This window comes from Erithacus rubecula (assembly GCF_903797595.1).
Source record: "Erithacus rubecula genome assembly, chromosome: 6".
In the NCBI taxonomy this organism is placed as follows: domain Eukaryota; kingdom Metazoa; phylum Chordata; class Aves; order Passeriformes; family Muscicapidae; genus Erithacus; species Erithacus rubecula.
In genome coordinates this window covers 58,474,645-58,502,572 of record NC_136688.1, presented here as the reverse complement: position 1 = coordinate 58,502,572, position 27,928 = coordinate 58,474,645, and the positions used below count along the sequence as shown (strand labels likewise).

Here is a 27,928-nt window from a genome sequence, read left to right as displayed (position 1 = left end):
CCAGTGGGATGATGGAATTTTATCAGCCATGCCCTGGGACTCAGTGGCCATGAACAGGAGATATCTGCTGGAGGGAGGATGGGCTGTGGGAAGATAAAGATGATTGCCCAGCTGGTTTAAAGATGGCCCATGAGCAGAGAATGTGTGCCAGGAGATCAGGGGCACTGCCCCAGCCGGGTCAGCAGATGGGACAGAATTCACATTTCTGGGCACAGCAACCCAACACAGGTGGGAGAGGGACATGGAGAGGGACACTTCCTCAGGAACAAGGAATAATGGGTTCAAACTGAAAGAGTGGAAGTTTGGGTTGGATATGGAATTCTTGGTTGGAAGGAGCTGGCACAGGGTGCTCAGAGAAGCTGTGGCTGCCCCTGGATCCCTGGAAGAGTCCAAGGCCAGGCTGGACAGGGCTTGGAGCAGCCTGAGACAAGGGAACTGGATTTTAATGTCCCTCCCGACCCAAACCATTGTGGAATTCTGGAATTCCAGAAAACCTGATGGAGTCTGAGCTGCCAGGGAGTCCCTGCCCTGCTGACACCACCCCAGGAAGAAGCTGGAGGAGATCCAGGGGATGGGAGAGGAAAGATCCTAAAGGGAAAAGGAGGCAGAACCCCCCTGGATCCATCGCAGTGCCAGCTGGAGCACTGGGAAGGGCTGGCACGGAGGAAATGCCAGGATGAATATTGATGAATATTGATGAATATTGATGAATATTGATGAATATTGATGAAGGTACAAATCCCAGTACAGCTCTCAGAGCTCCCAGTAAAGTTTCCAGCGCTCCCAGTAACTCCCAGTACAGCTCCCAGTGCTCCCAGTACCCCAGTACAGCTCCCCGTACAGCTCCCAGTGCTCCCAGTATCCCAGTACAGCTCCCAGTACAGCCCAATACTCCCCGTACAGCTCCCAGTACTCCCAGTACAGCTCCCAGTACAGCTCCCAGTACTCCCCGTACAGCTCCCAGTACCCCAGCACAGCTCCCAGTACAGCTCCCAGTACCCCAGTACAGCTCCCAGTACAGCTCAGTGCTCCCAGTACAGCCCAGTACACCCAGTACCCCAGTACAGCTCCCAATACTCCCAGTACAGCTCCCAGTACAGCTCCCAGTACCCCAGTACAGCTCCCAGTACATCTCCCAGTACAGCCCAGCACTCCCAAGTACAGCTCCCAGTACAGCTCCCAGTACAGCTCAGTGATCCCAGTACAGCTCCCAGTACTCCCAGTACAGCTCCCAGTACTCCCAGTACAGCTCAGTGCTCCCAGTACAGCTCCCAGTACTCCCAGTACAGCTCCCAGTACAGCTCAGTGCTCCCAGTACAGCTCCCAGTACAGCCCAGCACTCCCAAGTACAGCTCCCAGTACAGCTCCCAGTACTTCCAGTACAGCTCAGTGCTCCCAGTACAGCTCCCAGTACAGCTCCCAGTACTCCCAGTACAGCTCCCAGTACAGCTCAGTGCTCCCAGTACAGCTCCCAGTACAGCTCCCAGTACCCCAGTACAGCTCCCAATACTCCCAGTACAGCTCCCAGTACAGCTCAGTGCTCCCAGTGCAGCTCCCAGTACAGCTCCCAGTACTCCCAGTACAGCTCCCAGTACAGCTCAGTGCTCCCAGTACTCCCAGTACAGCACCCAGTACAGCTCCCAGTACAGCTCCCAGTACAGCTCCCAGTACTCCCAGTACAGCTCCCAGTACAGCTCAGTGCTCCCAATACTCCCAGTACAGCTCCCAGTACCCCAGTACAGCTCCCAATACTCCCAGTACAGCTCCCAGTACTCCCAGTACAGCTCCCAGTACAGCTCCCAGTACTCCCAGTACAGCTCCCAGTACAGCTCAGTGCTCCCAGTACTCCCAGTACAGCACCCAGTACAGCTCCCAGTACAGCTCCCAGTACAGCTCCCAGTACCCCAGTACAGCTCCCAATACTCCCAGTACAGCTCCCAGTACAGCTCAGTGCTCCCAGTACTCCCAGTACAGCACCCAATACAGCTCCCAGTACAGCTCCCAGTACAGCTCCCAATACTCCCAGTACATCTCCCAGTACAGCCCAGCACTCCCAAGTACAGCTCCCAGTACAGCTCCCAGTACAGCTCAGTGATCCCAGTACAGCTCCCAGTACTCCCAGTACAGCTCCCAGTACTCCCAGTACAGCTCAGTGCTCCCAGTACAGCTCCCAGTACTCCCAGTACAGCTCCCAGTACAGCTCAGTGCTCCCAGTACAGCTCCCAGTACAGCTCCCAGTACAGCCCAGCACTCCCAAGTACAGCTCCCAGTACAGCTCCCAGTACTTCCAGTACAGCTCAGTGCTCCCAGTACAGCTCCCAGTACAGCTCCCAGTACTCCCAGTACAGCTCCCAGTACAGCTCAGTGCTCCCAGTACAGCTCCCAGTACAGCTCCCAGTACCCCAGTACAGCTCCCAATACTCCCAGTACAGCTCCCAGTACAGCTCAGTGCTCCCAGTGCAGCTCCCAGTACAGCTCCCAGTACTCCCAGTACAGCTCCCAGTACAGCTCAGTGCTCCCAGTACTCCCAGTACAGCTCCCAGTACAGCTCCCAGTACAGCCCAGCGCTCCCCAGTTCCCCACTGGGCGCACACAGTGCCCAAGCCCCGCCCCTTACACTGACCCCGCCCCCCGGTCTGACCCCGCCCCCACTGACCCCGCCCCCTCCGCCGCCGCGTCCATACCCGAGGCACAGAGGCCACTTCCCCTCCCGGCAGCCCATCTCGCTCTCTGATTGGTCAATGCAGCCGCCGCTCACCGCGCTGGCCAATCAGCGATCAGAACGCCGCGCGGGGGGCGGGCGCTCCCCTCCTTCCGGCCCGTGCGGTGCCGTCGGCGCGGCCTGAACGGGGGAGGCGGCACCGGGACCGGGATCGGCACCGGGATCGGGATCGGGGCCGGCTCCGGTACCGGCACCATGTTCCGCCGCAAGCTCTCGGCGCTGGACTACCACAACCCCGCCGGCTTCAACTGCAGGGGTGAGGGATCGGATGGGACGCGCTTGGCTTTACTTTACAGCCCCTTCCACCAAACCATCCCATAATTCCATAAAAACCTCATCCAGCTACAATATTTATGCTGTAAATTAATTAGGGATGGGTGCTATACAAGTTGTGTTTGTGCTGAAAGCAGAGTTAGAAACTTAAATTTTCTGTTATTTTTTCACCTTTCTGTTTTTCATGAGTTGTAATTATATTACCAATAAAAAATAACCTCTTGGCTGATGCCTTTAATGAGGTCAGCCAGTTACAACCAGTTTAAAAAAAAATTAAAAACATTCAGGGTCGATTTTTGGTCAGAGAATGCACAATTTTAGTGGTTTTTTTTATATATATAAGTATAGGATTTTAATGGTAAAAATACTCAGATTTACATGAATGGGATCAAAACCCAAACTATTTAAAATTTCCTCCTCCTTACAGATGAAACAGAGTTCAGGAATTTCATTGTCTGGCTGGAGGACCAGAAAATCAGACACTACAAGATCGAGGACCGAGGGAACCTGAGGAACATCCACAGTGAGGACTGGCCCAAATCCTTGGAGAAGGTATTTCCCGTGTGCTGGGAATGATCGTGGAACAGAAATAACCCTGGAGATTTGTCCTGCTCCATTTCTAGGGAATTTCAATGTATTATTGAAGCCAAACTGGGGGAGTTTATTACAATGGCAGAATTTTCTGCATGGTTTTCCTTTGTTTGTTTAATAGGTGGAGTATCCATCTCTAATTTTTTTTTTTTTTTTTGGCTGATTTGATTCAGCTGTTGAAGCAGAAAGAAAGCTGACTGCAAATAATTTTTTTTTTTCTGCATTAATGCTGTCCCCAAAGGAGGTGGGTGAGGCTCCTCCAGTTTTGGGGAAAGGTCATCCTGCACCTCCTGCATCCCACATTTATTTTCTGCATCCATGGTTCTCCTGAGCATTTCCAGCCACCACAAAGCTCTTGGTTCCCATTTCCCTGCTTTTTAATTCCCAATTCATCCCAACTTTATTTTTTCCCCTTCCTGGAAACTCTTGCTTTGCTCACTGCCCAGGAGTTGCAGTGCTCAGGGAGAACCTGAATGGGAATATCTGCAATTCCTGGCAGCAGTGCTGCCTTTCCTGGCTTGGGGAGAGTGTCCTCTCTATAATTTCCAGGGAATTCCTGCTTTTCCAACCCCTGGCATCCTTTTCCCAGCTGTGTGGCACTTCTGGCCCTGCAGCAAAGGGACACAGCAGAATGTCACCACTGGTTTTTGGGATCCTTGGCAGCAGCCAGGGTTGGATCTCATGTTGTGGGTTCAGAACAGCACAGACAGAACCTCAGCCTGTTTTTATCCTCTCTTCTTGTACAAAACCCCTGAAAAAAGGGAAAATGAGTTCTGCTGCTCCAGGGAATCCTCAGGTTTGTGGAAGCTTCATTCCAGGTGGGAAGGTTCTGTTCCAATTTGTTGCCCCCTTCCCTTGTTCCATTTGCTCTGTGACATGGGCAGAGAGTAAAGCAAGGACATTTTGGCTTCTCTGGGTGCAGTCTGACAATTAAAAAACATTAATTAAAATGAAAGTTCCATTAACAGGTGTCAGACTTGAGCTTGAGAGGTGGACTGGGACACTCCAACACGGATCAGATGCCACAGCAGGAATTTCACAGTGACACCTCTTGTTAATTAATATTTTCTGTGAGGCCTGTGGGAAAGTGAGACTGTTCACACAACAGTTCTGTGCTCCCAACTGCTTGATGCAGGTCACTAAAATCCATTTTTTTCCTCTCTTCTTTTTGCTCCCCAGTACATGAAAGATGTGAACTGTCCCTTCAAAATACAGGAACGACAAGAGACAGTGGATTGGCTTCTTGGCTTGGCTGTGAGGCTGGAATATGGAGACAATGGTAGGAGGGGATCTGTTTAACATCCCAAAATGGGAGGGGAATGGGGGTTTTTGATTGATTTCACTGAATCCCAGGATGGTTTGGGTTGGAAGGGACCTTAAAGATGCATGGCAGGGACACCTTCCACTGTCCCAAGGTGCTCCCAGCCCCATCCAGGTTGGTCATGGACACTCCCAGGGATCCAGGGGCAGCCACAGCTTCTCTGGGCACCCTGTGCCACCTCCCTCCAGTCAGGAATTCCTCCCCTTTGCAGGAATTTTGCAGCAGTCCCAGTGCAAAGTCACTCCCTCTGTTCTTGGAGCATCCATTCCACATTCCATTTACCTTGGAGACAGTGTCACCTACAACCTTTATTGTCAAAGCTGTGCTTGGGGACAGTTCCAGCCCTCCTGGGGGAGCCTTGCTAGGGCTGGGAATTTATGGGCAAAGAGCAAAACGTGTTGTCTCTTCCTTGAAGCTTTCCTGTATTTTCTTCCTCCTTTTTCTGGAGAATCACAAAGAGATTTGGGTTGAAAGGAACCTGTAAAGACCTTCCAGTCCAACCCCAGGCCCAGGTTGTTCCCAGCCCCATCCAGCCTGACCTGCAGCACTTCCACACAGGATGTTCTGCACTTCTGCAGGTGCTTCATGTAGTGCTTCAGTGAGTCAGGGTTTTCCTTCAGCCTGGAGAGCAGCTTGGAGGTCTTGCAGGAGCATCCATGCTTCCATCTCTGGAAGGCACAGGGTGACAGGGTGGTGACAGGGACCTCAGGCCTGGCTGGGCTGCCCCAGAGTGTGGGAATCATGGAATGGTTTAACCCCATCTCATGGAATGCTAAACCAGTCCTGCTTTTCTTCCCTTCCTTATCCTCACCTGGCACCACCCCTCACCTTTCTCCAGCACTTCCTGGCTTTCCAGCCAAGCAAAACCCCCAGGAGCAGCAGGCACAGGGCTGAGATGCTCCAAAAAAGCACCTCAATCATGGAGATGCCCTTGTGGGCACTGCCCTTCTTCTCCAGGGGGGGCACATCCCACACCAGGGTGGCCCAGGAGGGTGGGCAGGATCTGCTGCTGCTGCCAGAGTAGAAACAGCTGAGCCCAAGGGCCACCAACAGGAGCTGGTCCAGGCTGGGCATCCTGCTGGGATCCTGCTCAGGCCATCCCTGGCAGCTCTGCAGCCTGGGGAGGTGAGGTGTCACCCCCACCCTGTCACCAAATGTGCTGTGATGTCACAATGCCCTTGCACACACCACCAGCTCCTTCCCCTTTTCAGTTTCCATTAAAATCACTCAGTGTCAAAAGTATGTTTCACTTCTTTAAAAAAATAAAACACCATTTCTTGTGCTTGTTTCCACCCCCACACTCTGTTTGTTTTCAGCTCTCACAGGACTGGAGCAGCATAATTGCATTGGCTATTATATTTTATTTTATATTTTATTAATTAATTATATTTTATTTCTGGATAGAGCCAATCTCCTTGCAGATATTTATCCCCTTCTCCCTGTGGGATTGCCTTTATGAGAACTTCCTGTGGAGTGTATTAAATGCATTATATTTAGTACTGCATTTTTTCAGAGAAGTTATTCTTAGACTCATCCCCCTTTTTTTTTTATTTTTTTAAGTGGATGTGGAACCCTTGGGAACTAGGACAAGGTTATGAAAAAGTGCAGTTCAATGTCCCCAGTCACAGCAGAGAGAGTGGGAATACAAATGTAATTATTGGTGGCAAAATAACAACAACCAAAGTGTTGTTTTTCCATTACCATTAATTCCTGCAGGGCTGAGCTCAGCCCAGGACAGGAATGGGATATAAATACCTGAGATGTGAATCTCAGTCCCTTATTATGGGCAGCTTTTGATATCATTAATGGGGAGCTCCAAAATCCCAGTTTTTAAACCTAAAAATCAAAAACCCATAAGGCCCTTGTGCAACCACCCCAAAAATCCAGCTGTAACACCATGCTAAACTTAGAATTAATTCTTTCTGCCATTAATCCTGATGATTTTTGTGTTTGCCTCCTCATTCTGCAGCTGATAAATACAAGGATTCCACCCCTGATGGTGCTAAAAATGCTGACAACACAGCAAAAAATGCAGAGCCACTGATTAACCTGGATGGTGAGTGTGCCACAAGCTCCAGGTGGGAATGTGCCCAAACCTGGGTGTCCCTCACACTGGAATTTATTTATAAAAAAATCTGAATTACAAGATTAACCAAAGTTTTAGGAATACACAGCTCAATATTTACATGAACACCTTGTTTCTGTAAATCATAATTGTTGTAGGTGAGGGAGAAGTAGCAAGATGCCTTAAAAAATAAAAATATGTAAGGCAGGATTTTCATGTTGGTTCAATCTTGCCCAGCTGTTCTGTCATAATAATTTTAATTTTTTTTTTCCTGTTAGACACAGTCACAATAAATTAAAAGTAGTGGGGAAAGAGCTGCTAAAATCAACCCTAAATCACCACAAGCTGCTGGGTGGGAATGTGCCCAACCTGTGTGTGCCTCACACTGGAATTTACTTAATCTTGTAATTCAGATTTTTTAAAAAATTTAAAGCTTTAAGAATGCAGAGCTAAGTATTTACATGAACATCTTTGTTCTGTAAATCATAATTATTAGGTGAGGAAGAAGTAGCAAAATGCCTTCAAAAATAAAAATATCTAAGGCAGGATTTTCATGTTGGTTCAATCTTGCCCAGCTGTTCTGTCATAATAATTTTAATTTTTTTTTTTCCTGCTAGACACAGTCACAATAAATCAAAAGTGCAAAAATCAACCCTAAATCTTCCAAATCTTTTTTCCATTCCTCCATCACCAAGAAAAATGCCAATTATTTTTTTAATTATCATTTATTTTTAATGCTAATTTTTATTTTTCCAGTGAATAATCCTGATTTCAAGGCTGGGGTGATGGCTTTGGCTAATCTGCTTCAAATCCAGAGACATGATGATTATTTGGTGATGCTCAAGGTGAGTTTCCCACTTTTCCCACCTCTTTTTTTTCCTTTTTTTTTTTCCTCAGTGCCTGGTATGTGTTCACAGCTTGAGGTGCAGTTGCTGATAAATATGAATTTTTAAGCAAAAATAGGGAAAAAAAAAAATCTCAGTGTTTTTTCAAAAGCACAGAAGATAAATCCTGGAAATTCATGCAGGGAGAATTATCCTGGTAAACAATTTTAGCTGAGTTCCTTAAGGAACATCCTCAATGGACAAGGTTCTGTTCCAGTGCTAAAAATTAAGAGAAACTTGAAAATTTTAAAGCTTTTTTTTTAATAAATTTTAAATTAATTTAATATATTCTTAATAATTATTTTAAAATTTTAATAATAAATTTTAATGATGCCAAGGATGTTTTAAAACAACATCCAAGGGAGGAGCTACAGTTAAAAGTTTCTTTTTTCTTTTGATCCTATCAACTGTTTACTCCTTGTCATTACTGAAATCAGTTTAATTTAGTTTTGACAACTAATTACAAGTTTTTAAATAGACTAATTAATTTTCTAAACCTTTTTTTTTTTTTTATGCCTTTAAGAAAATTTTTGACTTTTTGGTGGAATTCTATAAATTTGGGGTCAAATCCCTACTGTATTTTTTGAAATTAAAAATGCGTTATTGATGAAAGTGTAAAATCCCAAATTCCTACTTGATCATGTCATAAGATGGGAATAAACTTAGTTTTATTTGGCATAAAAATAAAAGCATTTCACTGATTAAAAAAAAAACCCATAAAGTTCTGTTGATGACAATAGTTGTGATATTTGCTAAACTTATTTTTGAGAAACCAAAATCTGTGGGGATTGAAATTTATTTAATGTAAGGCTGTAATTCTTGGAAGAACATTATGGTAACTTGTTTTCTTAAGGAATTTTCAACCTGCAGTTACTCCATCCATTTTTTTCTCCTTCTCTCTTATATAATTTCCTACTTTCCTTCCCCAAATATCCTTTTTTAATTTTTCAGGAGTAGAGATCTCTACCAAAAACCACCTCAAAACCCTCAAAAAAAATCAGTGAAAAGAGATATCAGGAGAGGAGCCCCTGGGTGTGGTGATATTGAGGATTTGCAGCATGAATGAGCTCAAGTCTTTCCAAAAATTCCTTCAGATCTTCACCCAGAGCTGGCAAACTTTCAAATTCTGCATAAAATGTATTTACAGTTCTGTCACTATTTCCACATCTCTTTTTGTCAGACAGATTTGGGCTAAACCAGCCTGAATTTTCTTGGAATTCCAGTAAGAGTGGATTCCTGCAGTGCAAATCCACATTCCAGGAACAATGCAAAGCTGCTTTTGGGGTTCAGATGATGCTATTAAAAGGTGTCAATCAAACTCTGGAATTTCCCCCCCACAATTAACAGATTTGCAGGGAATTTCTGTTCCCTGTTCAGGTTTGGACACTCAGGGATGGATAATTTGGGAGAGCCAGACATCTGGCCAGGGTGAGCAGAGATTTACATCCCATTTTCTTCATTGAAACCTGGGGCAAGTTGGTCAGAAAACATCTGTGGGACACAGCTGGATATTTCCTAATTCCAAAAGCACTTGGAATTCTCTTCCCCAAGATCTGCTTTCACTGCTGCCATTCCTTTTGTCCAGGCCACTTCCTTCACTGACAGATTTCTAGAAGTATTTAAGTGACAATTTTTTGGTATCAGCTCAACTTTAATCATGACCAAAACTGGGAGAAATCCTGGGGGAGAAGCACAGAGCTGCTTCTGTCACTTTTGGCTGCTCATCAGGGAGAGTCTGAGCAATGTGTTTGACAGAGCCAGTTTTTCTTTCCTGTGGAAATCTGCCTGCCTGCTTATTTTTGGAGGCATTTGGAGCTGTAGGTATCAGTAACTGATAGTTCTGATAGGATTTCACCCCCCTGTGCTGCAGCCAGGGAAAAACAGATGAGCACCAGGATTGTCAAAGTCAAGGCTGCTCTTGTTCCCCAAAGCTAAAATTAATTATTTTTTCTGCTCTCAGTCTTTTCCAAGCTTGCCTGGGATGTCTTGCTCTGGTTTTCTCAGTGGTTCAGCACCTCCTAAAATTGTTGCCAGCAGCTTTTCCTTCCCAGGGCAGCATTTCCTTCCCAAAGTAGAATTTCCTTCCCAGGGCAGAATTTCCTTCCCAATGTAGAATTTCCTTCCCAAGGCAGAATTTCCTTCCCAATGTAGAATTTCCTTCCCAAGGCAGAATTTCCTTCCCAGTGTAGAATTTCCTTCCCAGTGTAGAATTTCCTTCCCAAAGTAGAATTTCCTTCCCAAGGCAGAATTTCCTTCCCAGAGGAAGGAAATTACATCACTGCAGAGTTAAAGGTGTGAGAATTCAGGGATAGAAGATTGTGGCTGCTTTGGGGGTTGTGATCATTTTGGAATCATGGATTTGTTTAGGTTGAAAAAAATTTTTAAATCATTGAGCTCAGCACTGCCAGTGCCACCAGTGCCACGTGTCCCCAAGTGCCACATCCACACAGCTTTGAAATCCCTCTAGGGATGGGGATTCCACCACTGTGAAACCCTTTCCAATGCTTTTCCACCTTTCCCAGGAGGAAATTTTCCCTAAAATCCAGCTTGAGGCCATTTCCTCTTGTCCTGTCTCTTGTGAGGAAATCCTGACTTGCTTCCTCCCTCCTGTCACCCTCCTGAGCCTCCTTTTTCTCCAGGAGAAAAATCCCAAACTTTCCAAGCTATTCCTTGTATTTTGCAGCTTCTGTCCCAGGAGTGGCAGCAATTATTGGTGTGAAATCAATGTCATTGTCACTTTTGGGTTAAACTGTCTTGAGACATGTTGAATCTTGACATGCCAAGATTATTCCTAAATGAAAAGGCTTAAGAGCTAGAAGAGTTTAAAAAAAAAAAAACACAAAAAAAAACCCTGTCACAAAACTGGGTTTGAGGTTCTAATTTTGCCTCTTTCCCCCCTTGTAATTCCTGATAAATTCCTCAGGATATGAATTAATTTCTGCTCCCTGTCCATGTTTTTTCCCAGGCCATTCGGATTCTGGTTCAGGAACGCCTGACACAGGATGCCATAGCCAAAGCCAGCCAGTCCAAGGAGGTTTGTACCCATGGCCAGGGTTAATTAATCCATGTTAATTAATGCAGATTAACTTCTCTTATCTCCAGCAAAACCAGTTCTGTTCCAACACTTCATTCAGGAGGAGCTTTATTTATCCCAACCATCCTGATGGCAGCAGATCTGGGGGATTATGGAGAGCAGAGCACAAAGCTGCTTTTGTTCCATTTAAATACACCTGGCTGAGAAATTATGGGATAGCTCTTGAGTTCTTTTCCAGAGGATTATCCTGAGTGTGAGGAAAAATGGCTTTTCCTTGGAATTAACATAAAGATGTTGAAACATTCCTTGTGTGGAGTGTTTTGCTTCATGTGGACACTTCATGCATGTTGAAGGAATGGGATGTTGGAAATCCATCTCCTCCTTCCTCTCTTCCCCCCCCCAAAAAAAGGAGTGGGGAAGGAAATTTCTACCCTCCAACTCAGATTTTTGTAGAATTCTTTGCTAACCATGAGCTGTCTGTTGGGAAGATGTTCCAGGGGATGATTGTGGGTTTTGAATTTGTGATTTCCTCATCATCCCACATTTTTCCAGTATTTGACAGAGCTGGGAAAAGCTGGGAAAGGTTGGGAAAGGTTGGCACAGGTTGGGAAAGGCAACCTCACCTGTCCTGCAGGTGTATGAGTATGAGCATCTCTGCTAAAGCAGCTGGATCTGCTCAAAGAACCCAAATTCCTTTTTTTTTTTCTTTTTTTTTTCTTTTTTTCCCTTTTTTTTCTTTTTTTTTTTTTCTTTTTTTTTTTTTTTGTGGCAGCTACTCATAATAATCCTTTATTTATTTATTTATTATCATCACTCTGCTGATGGTTATTTATTTTTATATCTATTGTTCTACTTCTTTATTTTTATATTTCTTTATTTATCATCTCTCTCCTGATGGTGTTTTTCCAACAAATGAGAATCACAGGTGCTCTTGAGTTGCTGCCATTTCCAGAAGCATTGGAAGGATAAATCAAAACTCTGGATTTGCAAATCCATCAAACTGTTCAGGAAAATAAAAAAGCAGCTGAGCCTGTTTGTCTTCATTTTGGATTCTGTAATTTTAATAAAAAGCAGCTTTTAGTTGTTGTTTTCATAGCTGCACAGATGGCATCAAAATGGGATTTTTTTAGGGGGAACAGGGAATTTTTTTTTTTTTTTCCTGCCAGGGAATTGTTCATATTTGATAAATCTTCAGAGCATCAGCAGGGCTGAGATGTCTCTGTGAAATAATCTGAGAGAGTATTTTCCTTAGGAATGTCACATTCCAAGGGGTGTGGAGGAAAAGGGGGTGGTTGGAAGCAGGAAAATCTTGTGCCAGGAGGGACCATCAGCATCTTCCTGGGGAAAAAAAAAAAAAGAAATATCACCAAAGCAGAGAGGATGGCTGGGTTGGGAATTAAAAATAAAAAAAAAAAGAAAATTAGATTTATTCTCACATTTCATAAATGAAATTAGTTGGGAATGAAGTTTTGTGTAGTTCCTGATGTAAAAATGCTCTTTTTTTTTTTACTTTATTCCCTGTTTGAAGGATCATGAGCTTGTTGTGGGGATTCCAAAGGCAGCTTCCCAAAAAGGAACAAACTCAGAGAGTGTGGGAAGAAGGGAGGAAAAAGAATTTATCCACAAAGAGCTTGGAGGGAAAAAAAAAAAAAGACGAAAAAAGAGGATTTTTCCTCAAGAACACCCCAGGCTGTCATGGAGCTTTTTGAAACCTTAAGTACAAACTTCAGTTCTTAAAAAAATCCATGTAGGAATTCTGATATTTCTGGAATCTTTCTGAAGTGGCTTCAGTGGCATTTTTATCACCAATTTTAACAGTGGAGATGGTTTTTTTTAAGATTGGATTTTACTATAAATTCCATGGAAAAAAACCTCATTTATTGCAAATGAGTTGCAGCCACCAGTTTGTGTTTAATTTGTGTTTTGATCAACTCAGATTCTTTTTTTTTTTTTTTTTTTCCCCATCTGTACAAAAGCCTTTAAAGGAAATTTTCACAACCCCATCCCTGCAGAAATTAATGGTATTGAACTCTGATGTTTTTCTTGTGCAAAATGCAAAGCTTTTGACAAATGTTGAAAAAACTTCCTGAGGGTACTAAAAAACCAATTCTGGGAATTTAAATTGAATTTTAAGTGCATGTTGAAGCTCCCTGAGTCATGATTTAATGTAACCACTCCTCTGCAGCTGGTCAGGGGCAAAGGAAACACAAGCAATGCTTAGAAACGACCACTAATAAATTTTGCCCTGCAGCATTTTAATAGAGACAATATTTAAAAAATGGAATATTTTCCTTTATTCCCAAGCTTAACACTTGAGCAGATGCTCAATGGGATGTTGTGAGCTCAGCAAAACTTGATTACAGAGAATTTCTTGCAGCTCTTTGCCATCAGCCCCTGCTCAAAGGCTGGCAGCTGTTGAAAGGCAGAAGTTTCTGAGAAATCTGAGTTTTGTTTTCCTGGGAAGCTGCAGGGTTGGGTGATGGCTCCCAGTCCTGCTGTTGGCCTTTTAAGGATTGAATGCAGCCTCTGTGTATCCAGTCAGGGATTCTTAAGCAGGAAGATTTTTCTTTAATAACCCTCTGCCTTTGGTGTTTTGGGACACAAAGGGAGTTGTTTAATCAACCACTTTAAACTTTGCACACTTCGAAGCAAAACCCATTTTTTCTCCTCCAGTTACCTGCTGTAGTACTTGATTTTATTGACCAAACATCTAAAATGACATTTTAAACATTTTTTTTTTCCTTTTCCAGGGTCTGCCTGTTGCTCTGGAAAAGCACATTCTTGGATTTGACACGGGAGGTGAGCACTGCTCCTAATGTGATTTTTAAATGGGAATGTTTGCCTTTGACAGAGTTATTACTGTCAAATCCAGAGCTGATGTGGACAGTAAAAAAAAAACTTGGAGTGGAAAGAATTCCTCCCTCCCAGCTGGTTATTTATGAGCATTTTGGGTTTGGAACAGCAAAGCCTCCATCCAAGCTGTTTGGAATCTGTTTAAATAACAGTTTTAGTGGCAGCCCAAGGAATGCATCCTGCTGTTTGTAAATCCTGCTGCTACCAGCAGAGGACAGCTGTGCTGCTTCCTTGGATCTCAGCTGCCTCTTTTTTCCTAAAATCCCATGGAGGCAGCTCAGGTTGGATGGATTATTGATAAGGAACAGACCTGAGGCTGGTTTAAATGGAATGAGATGATCCTTAAGTGATTCCCTGACCCAGAGCTGCAGGTTTGGACACCACCCTTAATCCCTTTCCAGCAGCAGGAAAAATTCTTTATTTCCAACCTGAAAACCAACACCAGGAACAACATGCAGAGCATTAAAACTTCCTTAATGCTGGAGAAATAATCCCAGTTCCTCTCTGTGCCCCTCCCCAGATGCTGTTGTCAATGAAGCTGCTCAAATCCTGAGGCTGCTGCACATCGAGGAGCTCCGGGAGCTGCAGACCAAAATCAACGAGGCCATTGTGGCTGTCCAGGCCATCATTGCTGACCCCAAAACTGACCACAGACTGGGCAAAGTGGGGAGATGAAGGGAGAAAAAGAAAGATTGGAGCCCTCTGTGTGTGCTTAGTGCAATTAGCAATCACAGCTCCCACTGCAGCATGCACTTGGAAAAGGGATTAATTTGCCTGTTGGGAAAGAAAACAGGAAATTGAATCCTGACTGCTGATGAATTACCAGGTTTTTGGTTTTTTTTTTTTTCCTTTAAATAAATGAAATTGAGGGAAACAGACAAATTGTTCTGGTGAGCTCTGAGTGTGTGTATGTGTCTCTTTTTTGGGGAATGTTACATAAAATCTTCTTTTCCTGAGGAATGGCTTGCTGCTGAAATATTCCCCTACAACTGAAACAGTGAAAAAGTGAATCCAAAGAGAAACTTAAACCAACCTCTTTTATTCAATTATTGAAGTAACCTAGAAAAAGTGAAGCATTACAAGGTAACTGGCATTTCTGAACATGTATTGCTCTACACTGGGTAGGTCTAGGAAGGCACTTGGAAAACCCAACAAGCATGAACAGATCAATTCTAGCATATTCTTCTAATATAAATACTAAAAGACATGCATGGAGGCAGTGGTGAAAACACAGAATCATCCTCTGGAAAAATCTTCAATGCCTTTGGCACATCCCATCCCTGTTCTGCAGGATTTTGGAGCACACACAGTCTCTGTCTTCAGGGCTGTTTTTTATTTAGACCCTGTAATTTACTGCATCCACAGCTTCCCATAGGCACTTAATTTATTTTGGATAAAAGGACCTCTTGGTCAGATTGTCAAGAGTATGAAAAATGAATCCATTCTTCTTCCAATAAAATACAACACTGGAGTAAAAAAAACCCAAAAAACTACATTTTAAATCTTGAATGAGCAAGATGGCTTGAGCTTCCCAGGACCTCTTTTTTTAAATTTTTTTGTGATATCTCAACATTTTCCACTTGGTAAAAAACATACAGTAGTAAAGTCTTGAGGTATAACTATAAAAAATACTTGAAAATCTTTTGCAGGAAAGCAGGGCACTTCATTGGAGGGACTTTTTCCCCCTTTGTATGCAGTGACAGTTCTCTGGGTCTGAAATTCCTCCAAAGATGGTTGTTCCCTTGAAAATGGAGTTGCTATTTCCTGGCTGTGGGGAGAAATGGAGATTTTGAGTGTGCCAGCAGCCAGCAGAATTGCCCAGGGGGGGGTGTGGGTGGGTTTTACCTCCAGGGCAGTAGGGATACACTGCTGTGATTCCATAGAGGTGGGATCTTTGCTCTGGAAGATACTCATCAGTGAAGGAACCTGTTTCTTTATTTACAGCTATCACCCCATCCCTGTGAAAAAAAGGAAGAAGTGTTTTATTCACCTATGAAACTGAGTTTTTCTCCCCTGTTTATGTTGAAGCTGATAAACTTGAACACCTGCAGGACAAGTGGAATGAAATCTGCCCTGTCAAATCCTCCTCCAGCTCAGTCAGTGCATTTCTCTCTGCTGATGCAGCCACAGAAAAAGCCTTCCAAGGAGAGATTATCTCCCTGAGAGTCTCCTCCAAGCCTGGCAAGCTCTTAAGTGTTTGTTGTAACCTAAGCCTGGATGGGAGTTGTGAGAGTTTCCAGCTGGAGCAGGAAGAGAGGCAAAGGGAACAGCTGAGGACAGGATCTTTCCTTGGACCTAATCTAGATCCACAGACTGAGCCAAGTTTAGTTAAAAAAAAAACAATCCCAAATTTTTTCTGTCCCTCCCAGGGAGCTGAGCTTGTGTCTAAACAATGCTGTGCTGAGATTCACAAGCAGGTGTTGCTCAGGAGGGCTCTGGGCTCTGCAGGATTGGGGATTGCTCTCAGGGAGGGCAGCTGAGCATTCCCAGCCCTGCAGGGTTTGGTGTTTGTCCCTGTGGGACCCCAGGGTGTCCCCCTGGCCACCTTGGGGGTCTCAAACCCCCTGGTGAGGGTCTCAAAGACTCCTGAGTGAGACCCTGATGTCACAGGTGCTGAATTCCAATCCCTGGGGGGAATTACCAACACAGAGGGAATGGACACAAGCCACCAAAATTAGTAAATTAGATTGTTAAAACATAGATAAATAGACTTTTGGGAATGTTTATGATAAGTGGCCAAGATGGAGAATTTGGGGTGTGAATACCTCTTCCTCCTTCTCCCTGTCATCCATGCTGGGTGTCATGCTGGCACTTTAGATTGGATGGGGACAGGGCTGGACCATTTAGCAAGATTGTATTACATTGGAAAATTGTTATAAACATGTAACACCTCATCTAGACTATATAAACCAAACCCTGCCTTCACCAGGCAGATTCCACCCTGGATGCCCAGCTGAGATAAAAAACAACAAACAATCCTTGAAACCTCTGAAAACTGCAACCCCTCATTGGCTGCTTGGGGAAAAACCAGGATTTATCCCTCTGAGATGATCTCAGGAGAGCCCTGAGCCAGGGCCAGCCCTGCTCACCGTCTCCAGTCCGTGTGGTAGAAGTGGTTGGCGTAGCTGACGATGCTGAAGGGGTAGTTGAGGTTGCTCTGGATGACTCGCCGGCCGCTGCCATCAGGGGAGGTGCATTCCAGGTGCTTGGTGCCTGCTCAAACACAAAACATCCCCCAGCCCATGGAAATGACACACTAAATGTGTTCTTTGTGTGTCACAGATTTGCAAGGACCATTGACACCCCAGAAGGTGCATTGCAGGTGCTTGGTGCCTGCTCAAACACAAAACATTCCCCAGCCCATTGAAATACCACACCAAATAAGTTATTTTGTGTGTCACAGACTTGCAAGGATCATAGATAACCCAGAAAATGCATTCCAGGTGCTTGGTGCCTGTTCAAACACAAAACATTCCCCAGCCCATGGAAATGCCACACCAAATGTGTTATTTTGTGTGTCACACTCAGAAGGATCATAGACACCCCAACAATCCCACTCTGGGCATCCCTGGCAGGGCTGTGCAAACACTCCTGGAGCTCTGGCAGCCTTGGGAATGTCACCATTCCCTGGGCACCCTCTGGGGGAAGAGCCCCTTTTGCTGATTTATTACATTTTGAACCAGCTTTTCAGCCTAAAGATGTAGCATCATAAAATTCAAGTTGGAAAAACTCCCTAAAACCAAGTCCAACCATTCCCCAGCACTGCCAAGGCCACCACTGCTCCATGTCCCCAAGTGCCACATCCACACAGGTTTAAAATGGACAAGGACTCCACCACTGCCCTGAGCAACATTTTCCATGAAGAAATATTTCCTAAAATCCAATCTAAACCTCATCTGGCACAGCCCACAGGTGGCACTGGGCTAAAAACATCCAGGATTTTCCCTCGAGGCTCTGTGACATTCATTCCCTGCTCCATCCTTGGGGACATTCCTGCTCCATCCTTGGGGACATTACCTGCATCTGCCCAGCACAGCAGCTTGGAGAAGGGATCAAAAGTCAGGCCATTGGGCAAACCAATGTCTGTGTGCACCAGAACCCTCCTGTTGGCTCCATCCACAGTGGAAGTTTCAATTTTGGGAGCTTCACGATTCCAGTCCGTCCAGTAAAGGTTGCTTGGGAGATAATGCACAAACAGGACACACAGTAAGGAGTGCTGGGACATTATCCAGGAGCAAGGATTGGTTTTCCCCTTATCAGTGCCTGAACCATCTTTATTTCATTAAGAAAAAAAAAAAAAACAACCTCTCCAAGCAAAGCAGAACAATATCAAACATGTTTATGACCCAAACTGTGGCTCCTGGAGGAGGAGCATGTTTTGTATCCCAACAGCACCCTGGAGGCACAGCTTTTCAAAATAACCTACATCCTGATACTAAAACAGCACTTTTAGCCAAATCTTGAATTATTAAATAAAAAGAAGAGCTGGGGAGCAGAGCCAACCCCTCCTACAGGATGGGCAGTGTAAGAGTTGAGAGGAGGGATGCAGGGCTCCAAATTCTCCAAAAAATTCTGTTTATTGTGTTCAGATGATTCAGTAATTTAGGGGTGTGTTGTATTCAGATAATTCAGTATTTTAGGAGTTTGTGGTATTCAGATAATTCAGTATTTTAGGAGTTTGTGGTATTCAGATAATTCAGTAATTTACAGGTCATGAGTAACAAGAGTTAAGCCCACAGCAGTCAGCATCAGCTGTAGGTTTGTTTAAAGCCCATTCTAGTTCCAGTTACAATATTTTATATATTACATATCATATTTCATAACAACTAATCAATACTTTTACCTATAGATTATTATAACTACTAACATCACCATATTTATGTTACTATTTTTTAAATTACTTTAATTACTTTTTAATTTCTTGTTTACTCATAAAAATCCTTTTGCTTAATAAAAACATCTTTTGTTTAAAATAAATTTATCCCTTACTCTAAATCATAAAAACCCCTTTCAACTCATTTTGCCCTTTAACTTCTTAATCATCTAATAAAACTAGCTCAACAATTCTTCTATATCAAAACTTACTACCACTTCTATTCTTTCTTCAAATTCTACATTCAAAAAAATCTTTCTATTTGTCTTGGGGTGACTTTATGATGTTGTATTTCCAAATTGCCTGTTCTGTTGGTGTTGAATATTGATTTCTGCAGCTTTCAGACCGTTTCCAGGAGTGAAGGGGGAGAGAAGAGTGCAGAGTTTTTTATCAGACTGCATTTGCTCCCCTCATCCTTCACCCAGTCTGTGCTGTCTGCAGTGGCAGCAAGAGGTTTTGTTGTTTAGTATTGTTCATTTCTTTGCTGGGAAATGCTTTGCCTGTTAAATAAAAAGGATTTTTTCCACTTCTCTCCAAGGAAATAATTCCCTGAACTTGCTGGGGGAGAGACTGCTTGAATCTGTTTCCTAGAGGGGGACCCCATTCAGAGCTTTTCTCCCCAAATTTGCCCTAAACCAGGACACTATTATACACACTCATCTATAAAAGTTTCTTATTAAACTTTCATTTCCCAACATTTTTCAAGTTGTGCACCTTGCAAAGCCCCATGAAAAAACCCCTGTGGGATTTTGTTGGTCAGTGAGTTGGGGTCTGTCTGAATCCTTCAGAGAGAAATCAGAGTGCAGGGATTGAATAAGTTTCAGGGTGAGTTCTAATGCTTTCAGTGAGTGAAAGGTTTCAAATGCAGAGTACCAGTGAGTTCAAGTGAAGGGTGAAACACACTGATCCCTTCAGCAGAGGCTCCAGGCCCACAGCTGTAGACAGGACTGAGAAATAACAGAGCTATACTAAGAATATTGCTGACATTTTTCACTTAGAACAAGGCAGATTGTATGTGTGGTGTTATGTATAACACTATGTACCTGTATATGTATATGTATAACACTATGTGTGCTAAGAAACTAGAATTCTACCAGGTTAAAGAATGGTGGTCTCAGCTTGTTAGAAAAATTCAATATAACACTATGTATAGGGAGAATTGTTGCTTTTAGCCATTGTGGCTTTGAGCCATTGTGGCTTTTGCCTTTCTTGCCTTTCTGCTTTGTTTCCATTGGTTTTGCCATTGCTTGTCTGTGTGCTGTTGAGAGTGATGTGTTTTGTGATAAATAACCTTTGTGCCTTTAGCTGCTTTGCTCATTAGGGATCACCCCAGGGATCAGGAGCTCTGATCAGGGCCCAGGGCTGGTCACCCCATTAGGGATCCCCATTGCTGTCTCTCCCCATGTCTGTCCCCCCCTATTGCTGTCCCCCCCATTGCTGTCCCCCCCATTACTGTCCCCCCATTTCTGTCCCCCCATTGCTGTCTCTCCCCATGCTGTTCCCCCTGCTGCCCCCCAGGCTGTCCCCCCTGCTGCCCCCCAGGCTGTCCCCCATGCTGTCCCCCATTGCTGTCCCCATGTCTCCCCCCATGCTGTCCCCCATTGCTGTCCCCCATTGCTGTCCCCCCATGCTGTCCCCATGTCTCCCCCATGCTGTCCCCATGTCCCCATGTCTCCCCCATGTCCCCCCCCATGTCTCCCCCATGTCTCCCCCATGTCTCCCCCATGTCTCTCCCCATGCTGTCCCCATGTCTCCCCCATGTCTCCCCCATGTCTCTCCCCCATGTCTCCCCCATGTCTCCCCCATGTCTCCCCATGTCTCCCCCATGTCTCCCCCATGTCTCCCCATGTCTCCCCTCATGCTGTCCCCATGTCTCCCCCATATCTCCCCCCATGCTGTCCCCCATGCTGTCCCCATGCTGTCCCCATGCTGTCCCCATGTCTCCCCCATGTCTCCCCCATGTCTCCCCATGTCTCCCCCATGTCCCCCCCATGTCTCCCCCCATGTCCCCCCCATGTCCCCCCCATGTCTCCCCCATGTCTCCCCATGTCTCTCCCCATGTCTCTCCCCATGTCTCCCCCATGTCTCCCCCATGTCTCCCCATGTCTCTCCCCATGTCTCCCCCATGTCTCCCCCATGTCTCCCCCTGTCCCCATGTCCCCCCCATGTCTCCCCCATGTCTCCCCCATGTCTCCCCATGTCTCTCCCCATGTCTCCCCCATGTCTCCCCCATGTCTCCCCCTGTCCCCATGTCCCCCCCATGTCTCCCCCATGTCTCCCCCATGTCTCCCCCATGTCTCTCCCCATGTCTCCCCCATGTCTCCCCCATGTCTCCCCATGTCTCCCCCATGTCTCCCCCATGTCCCCATGTCTCCCCCATGTCTCCCCCTGTCCCCATGTCTCCCCCTGTCCCCATGTCCCCATGTCTCCCCATGTCTCCCCCTTGTCTCTCCCCCTGTCCCCATGTCTCCCCCATGTCCCCCCCCATGCTGTCCCCATGTCTCCCCCATGTCTCCCCATGTCCCCCCCATGTCTCCCCCCGTCCCCATGTCTCCCCCCTGTCCCCATGTCTCCCCCCTGTCCCCATGTCTCCCCATGTCTCCCCATGTCCCCATGTCTCCCCCTGTCCCCATGTCTCCCCCCGTCCCCCGCTGACCCGTGCAGCGTGTCCAGGGCGATGGCGCGCGGGTTGACCAGCCGCGTGTGGAAGAGCAGGCGGCGCTGGGAGCCGTCCAGGCGCGCGCGCTCGATGCGATCCAGCCCGCTGTCCGTCCAGAAGAGCGCGCGCCGCAGCGCGTCCACCGCCAGCCCCTCGGGGCTCAGCAGCCCTGCCCGCAGCGGCACCCCAGAAATAAACAGCAAAATAGAAATGAACATCAAAATAAACAGTAACAGGAAAAGAAATATAAAAATAAGAATAGAAATAAATATAAGAATAAGAATAAGAATAAGAATAAGAATAAGAATAAGAATAAGAATAAGAATATAAATATAAATATAAATATAAATATAAATATAAATATAAATATAAATATAAAAATAAATGTAAAAATAAGAATAAGAATAAAAATAAAAATAAAAATAAAAATAAAAATAAATATAAATATAAAAATGAAAATAAAAATAAATATTTTAAAAAAGAATAAAAATAAAAATAAAATAAAAAAAAAAAATAAAAATTAAAAAAATAGAAATAAAAATAGAAAACAAAAATAGAAACAAAAATAAAAATAAAATGAAAATAAAAATAAAAATAAAAAATAAATATAAATATAAAAATTAAAATGAAAATGAAAATAAATATAAGAATAAAAATAAAAATAAAAATAAAAATGAAAATGAAAATAAAAATAAAATTAAAAATAATTTAAAAATATATAAATATAAATATAAATATGAAAATAAAAATAAATATAGAGATAAAAATAAATAAACATAAATATAAACATAAATATAAATATAAATATAAATATAAATATAAATATAAATATAAATATAAATATAAATATAAATATGATACAAATAGATATAGATATATAGAGATATGTAGATATAAATAACTATAACTTAACTATAACTATAAATATATAAAAATAAAAGTAAAAATATAAATAAAACTACAACAGTAACTATAAACATAACTATAAATATAACCATAAATATAGATATATAGATATAAATAACTATAACTAAACTGTAACTATAAATATAAAAAATAAAAGTAAAAATATAAATAAAACTATAACAATACAAATATAACTATTAATATATCAATATATATAGATATATAGATATAAATAACTATAACTTAACTATAACTATAAAAATATATAAACATAAATATAAATAACTATAATTAAATATAAATATAGAGATATAGATATAGATAACTATGAAAATAAAAATCAAAATAAAAATAAAAATTAAAAATATAATATAATAAATATAAATATAAATATTAATATGGATATATATAGATATAGATATGTAGATATAAATAACTATAACTAAACTATAACTATAAATATAAAAAATAAAAGTAAAAGTAAAAATATAACTATAACAATATAAATATAACTATAAATATAGATATCTATATAGATATATAGATATAAATAACTATAACATAACTATAACTATAAAAATATATAAACATAAATATAAATAACTAAAATTAAATATAAATATAGATATATAGATATAGATAACTATGAAAATAAAAATTAAATGTAAATATAAATAACAAATTATAGATATAAAGATAGATATAAATATATAGACATAAATAACTATAACTATAACTAAACTATAACTATTACTATATAGATATAAACATAAAGAATAAAAATAATAATTAAAGTAAAAGTAAAAATATAACTATAACTATAAATATAAATAACTAAATATAAATATAGATATATAGATAACTAACTATGACAATAATAATAATAATTTAAAAATACATATAAATATGGATATATAGATAACTATAACTATAAATAATAATAAAACTAAAACTAAAAACAATACCAAAAATAAATACAAACATGAACATAGATACAGACAACTAGAAAAAATAGATATACGGATATATAGATAAATATATAAAAATAAAAGTAAAAATATAACTCTATTTATTTTGCAGCAAAAAGGAACCAGGGAAACAAGGGAAGCAGAGAACTTTCTGGCAATGATCAGCATATTAGAACTGGAGGATTCTGGGGGTGGTTTTATCCTCACCACTACTGCAAAGGGTTTTCCCACAGCTTAACCTGTGATCATTTATTGCTGCTAACCCAAATATTTGTGTGTATATATACATATATCAAAATATATATAAATATATATGTGGGGGAGGGGGATTTCCTGTGAGGCCAATGGATTGTAGCTTCTGAAGGATGGTGATGACTTAAGATGTTATGTTTTTCCTATATTTATGTATCTTATGTATTTATATGTTTATATATATTTTTCATATAATTACATTAATACTGTAAATCTTTAGTGGATAACTCTAAACTCCATATTCAGTGTTGGCTGATGCTTTCCTATTTTGGTCAGACAAAACAATTCCTCTCCAGGAAATCAAGGACATTCTCCTGGGAATCAAGACCCCAAGAAATGCAAACAAAAGTGAGTTGAGAGCTGCAAATTCCAATAATTACTTCATTACCTGAAGCTGTAATTGGAAGATTAACCACCAATATGCAAATGGACCAAAATTATAAAAGTGTGAAAAGCCATGGTCTGTTTTGGGTGGAACCACTGGGGGGGCTTTGTCTGCTCTAAATGTACCTGAAGGCACTTTAAATAATATTATAATAATATATTATAATATAATATTATAATATAATAATATATTATATTATTACATATATTATATATCATATAACCATTATATATATAATATATATTATATATATTATATATATGTAATAATATATATTGTATGTAATATAATATAATAATATATTATAATATAATATTATAATAATATATTATATTATTACATATGATTATATATCATATATATAATATATATAATATATATTATATATTATATATATGTAATAATATATATTGTATGTAATATAATATAATATAATAATGTATATATATTATATTATATTATATTATATTATATTATATTATATTATATTATATTATATTATATTATATTATATTATATTATATTATATTATATTATATTATATTATATTATATTATATTATATATTAAAACCAATATATTATAATATAATAATACACTATAATACAATAACAATATATTATAATAACTGCTTTTTATTCCCTCAGTTTATTCTGGCCTCTGTTTTTAGGTGACCATGACTGGGAGGAGCCCGGAGCCGCAGTGGGAGCAGCAGCAGTGGCCCTGGGCAGGTGACACTGGGGACAGGAGCCCACCTGAGCTGATGATGGTCTCTGGCTCGGAGCCTGGCTCCAGGCCAGCCCTGCTGATGGTCCTGCCAGCCACGTCAGTCCAGTAAACCATCCTGTCCCTGCAGTCATAGTCGATGCCCACCACGATGGAGCCCTGCCAGGGGCAGCACAGGCACGGTGAGATCCTGCAGGAGCCTCAGGGGCAGCCCCAGCCCACCAGCTGCCCTGGGGAGTGACACTCAAATCCCATTCCCACAGCAAAACCCTGCTCCAGCCCTTCCCACTGCACCCTCCCAGCTGAGTCCCTCTTTTAACCCAGCTGAGTCCTGCAGCAGAGGGTTTTAGCCCAGCTGAGCCCTGCAGCAGAGGGTTTAACCCAGCTGAGTCCTGCAGCAGAGGGTTTATCCCAGCTGAGTCCTGCAGCAGAGGGTTTATCCCAGCTGAGTCCTGCAGCAGAGGGTTTAACCCAGCTGAGTCCTGCAGCAGAGGGTTTATCCCAGCTGAGCCCTGCAGCAGAGGGTTTAACCCAGCTGAGTCCTGCAGCAGAGGGTTTAACCCAGCTGAGTCCTGCAGCAGAGGGTTTATCCCAGCTGAGCCCTGCAGCAGAGGGTTTAACCCAGCTGAGTCCTGCAGCAGAGGGTTTAACCCAGCTGAGTCCTGCAGCAGAGGGTTTATCCCAGCTGAGCCCTGCAGCAGAGGGTTTAACCCAGCTGAGTCCTGCAGCAGAGGGTTTTAGCCCAAATGCATCCTGCAGCAGAGGGTTTAACCCAGCTGAGTCCTGCAGAAGAGGGTTTTAGCCCAGCTGAGCCCTGCAGCAGAGGGTTTTAGCCCAGCTGAGCCCTGCAGCAGAGGGTTTTAGCCCAGCTGAGTCCTGCAGCAGAGGGTTTTATCCCAGCTGGTGCAGGCTCACACCACTTCCAGATGAATTTGAACTCTTTGTCTGAAGCAGAGGGTGCTCCAAGGGTGAAGCCAGCCCAAGGAATGACCTTCAGGATGGGGAGAGGGAATACTTGGCAAACTCCTCCACTTCCCCAGGGAGCAGGGAGGGTCCTGGCTCAGATTTCCCTGTTCCTCTGCCTTGGTCTGAGCTGGCTGGAGAGGAACATGGCCATGCTCCAAGGGAGTCCAAGGAAAGAAGAAAGGCCAGCCCTGCAGCTGGAAGTCTGGGCTGTGACCAACCCTGGAGAGCTCTGGGAGCACCTGAACTCCTTCCCTTTGTGAGCAGTCCCAGGTCTGGGACCTGTCTGAGCCCTGTCTCTCTGCTGGGGATGGCTGGAGGGAGGTGAAAATAGAATCCATAGAATCCCAGAATGGTTTGGGTTGGAAGGGACCTTGAAGATCACTCAGTTCCACCCCTGCCATGGGCAGGGACAATTTGCACTGTCCCAGGCTGCTCCAACCTGGCCTTGGACACTTCCAGGGATGGGACAGCCACAATTTCTCTGGGCACCCTGTGCCAGGGCCTCACCACCCCCAATCAATAATTTCATCCCAACATCCCATCCAACCCTGCCCTCTGTCATTGGGAATCCACTCCCCCTTGCCCTGCCACTTCTCCAAAATCCCACCAAATCAGCCAGCACAGCCAAACACCAACCCCACCAGCTCAGACAAGAGGATCAGACACTCCAAACCCCCTGTGCAGCCCCTCCCCAGCCCGAGGGCACCGTACATGCAGGGACAGCAGGGTCCTGGCCGCCTCCTTGTGCAGCCGGGTGCCGTTCAGCGGCAGGTAGCCGATCTGCTGGCCCTGGGCATAGAGCAGGAACGTCCCCGTGCTCGGGGGGGACACATCGGGCCGGGGCTGGGGCCGGACGCTGGGCGGGGCGACACTGGGCAGACCTGGAGGGGACAGAGCTGACTCAGGTGTCACTGTCCCAGAGCAGGGCAGTGTCAGCGCGGCAGGGTCGCTCTGGCTCTTACAGGGCGGGGTGGTGCCGGGCTCGGAGCGCGTCCCCGGGATCTCCCTGCCGCTCTGCTCCACGCACCAGCAGTAGCCGCTGTCGCCGTGGCACTGCAGCGGGGCGAAGTCGCCGCCGGGCTCGCACTGCGGCACGTACTGGTCCCCGCGGGGGCTGCCCCCGTAGTGCTCCAGCAAACTCTGCCGCCAGCGCTCGCACATGCTGGGGGGCCGCTCCGTGGGCTCTGCCGCGGGAAGGGGACGGTCACCGCTTTGCGGAGCCGTGTGTCCCGTCTCCCTGCTGGCTGAGGATGGTTTTTGGGCGCTCACCTGGGCTCCCGCAGCGTGGCGGGGTGGTGCCCGGCGCTGTCCGGGTGCCGGCGATCTCCTGCCCCGCAGCATCCACGCACCAGCAGTGTCCGGAGCTGCTGTGGCACTGCAGGGGTCGGTACCGGCCCTGCTCGTCGCACTGGGGCACGTGCCCGTCCCCCAGGGGTGGCACCTCCCGCGGGTACATCCGTGCGTGCTCGCAGGGTGTCAGCTGCTGGATGGACTCTGCTGGCAGCAAACGCCCCCAGCCCGGGCTCAGGGGGTGTCACACTGCTCACCTGGAGCTGCCTGGCACCCCCTGCTCTGGGGCAGTCCCCATGGCTGTTCCCTCCATCACAACAGGAGGTGGCCCAATGGTCCCAGCCACTGTAACCCAATGGACCAGAGCACCATAAACGCCCTGGAGCCCCTCAATGCACCCACTCAACAGCCCTCAGTGAAGCTCCAGAAGGGTGGATGGGCAGAGGGTCACAGAGTCACAGGGTTTTAGGGTTGGAAGGGACCTCTGGAGATTCTCTAGTCCAACCTCCCTGCCAAGGCAGTGTCACCTGGAGGAGGTGACACAGAGATGTATCCAGGTGGGTTTGGAATCTCTCCAGAGAGGGAGAATCCAAACACTCCCTGGGCAACTTTTCCAGGGCTCCAGAATTTACGAAATTCTTCCTCGTGCTGAGCTGAAACATATCAAGTTTTAATTTATGGCTGTTTAGTTTATGGGTTCCCTCCACTCACTGTGGCTGGGCTGGCAGCTAGCTGGGCCACAGTGGGATGCCACTGTGTGCTGGGTTCATGTGCCCAGCAATGTGAATTCTGTCCCATCTGCTGAACTGGGTGGGCAGTGCCCCTGATCTCCTGGCACACATTCTCTGCTCATGGGCCATCTTTAAACCAGCTGGGCAATCATCTTTATCTTCCCACAGCCCATCCTCCCTCCAGCAGATATCTCCTGTTCATGGCCACTGAGTCCCAGGGCATGGCTGATAAAATTCCATCATCCCACTGGGAGACGCTCCAGCCAGGGCAGGAGCCAAGCCTTTCCTACCCAGAGAAAAACTGAGATTTGGGACACCAAGGCACCTTCTTTCCACTGGATTCCAGAGGAAAACCAGACCCTTACACATCATCCCTGGAGCTTCAGAGGAAACTGCCCCTTCTCCAGGAGCACTGCTCCAGCTGAGCCAC

The 27,928-nt window shown here is 44.2% G+C and overlaps 2 protein-coding genes and 1 long non-coding RNA gene across 3 annotated transcripts in view; 1 reads left to right on the top strand and 2 right to left on the bottom strand.

Moving 5' to 3' along the window:
• The first annotated feature begins 2,816 nt into the window (after positions 1-2,816).
• On the top strand, positions 2,817-15,224 carry RTRAF (RNA transcription, translation and transport factor). Its single transcript, XM_079307879.1, has 8 exons — positions 2,817-2,978; positions 3,423-3,547; positions 4,766-4,865; positions 6,877-6,963; positions 7,729-7,817; positions 10,822-10,890; positions 13,641-13,689; positions 14,264-15,224. Exons 1-8 carry the CDS (start codon positions 2,918-2,920, stop codon positions 14,416-14,418), a joined length of 735 nt encoding a protein of 244 aa, XP_079164005.1. The 5' UTR covers positions 2,817-2,917; the 3' UTR covers positions 14,419-15,224.
• On the bottom strand, positions 5,447-6,007 carry LOC306803041. Its single transcript, XR_013774541.1, has 2 exons — positions 5,736-6,007; positions 5,447-5,575 (listed from the first exon to the last, which is right to left on the bottom strand). It is a non-coding gene; the product is annotated as an uncharacterized lncRNA (long non-coding RNA).
• Positions 14,762-27,928, bottom strand: part of NID2 (nidogen 2) — a 25,596-nt gene continuing 12,429 nt past the window's right edge. Inside the window, exons 14-22 of the mRNA XM_079307813.1 lie at positions 26,747-26,971; positions 26,440-26,661; positions 26,189-26,358; positions 24,541-24,670; positions 21,273-21,444; positions 17,761-17,918; positions 16,833-16,956; positions 15,589-15,701; positions 14,762-15,511 (exon numbers count right to left, since the gene is read on the bottom strand). Of these exons, the coding sequence (XP_079163939.1) occupies positions 15,501-15,511; positions 15,589-15,701; positions 16,833-16,956; positions 17,761-17,918; positions 21,273-21,444; positions 24,541-24,670; positions 26,189-26,358; positions 26,440-26,661; positions 26,747-26,971 (1,325 nt within the window). The 3' untranslated portion in view covers positions 14,762-15,500. The remainder of the gene's footprint in view (positions 15,512-15,588; positions 15,702-16,832; positions 16,957-17,760; positions 17,919-21,272; positions 21,445-24,540; positions 24,671-26,188; positions 26,359-26,439; positions 26,662-26,746; positions 26,972-27,928) is intronic.

Bases quoted from the DNA above. Each gene is read 5' to 3' on its own strand.
- RTRAF (XM_079307879.1), top strand. From the start codon at position 2,918: ATGTTCCGCCGCAAGCTCTCGGCGCTGGACTACCACAACCCCGCCGGC. The intron at 3,548-4,765 runs GTATTTCCCGTG...TTTGCTCCCCAG, and splicing joins GGCCCAAATCCTTGGAGAAG to TACATGAAAGATGTGAACTG. The intron at 7,818-10,821 runs GTGAGTTTCCCA...GTTTTTTCCCAG, and splicing joins ATTATTTGGTGATGCTCAAG to GCCATTCGGATTCTGGTTCA.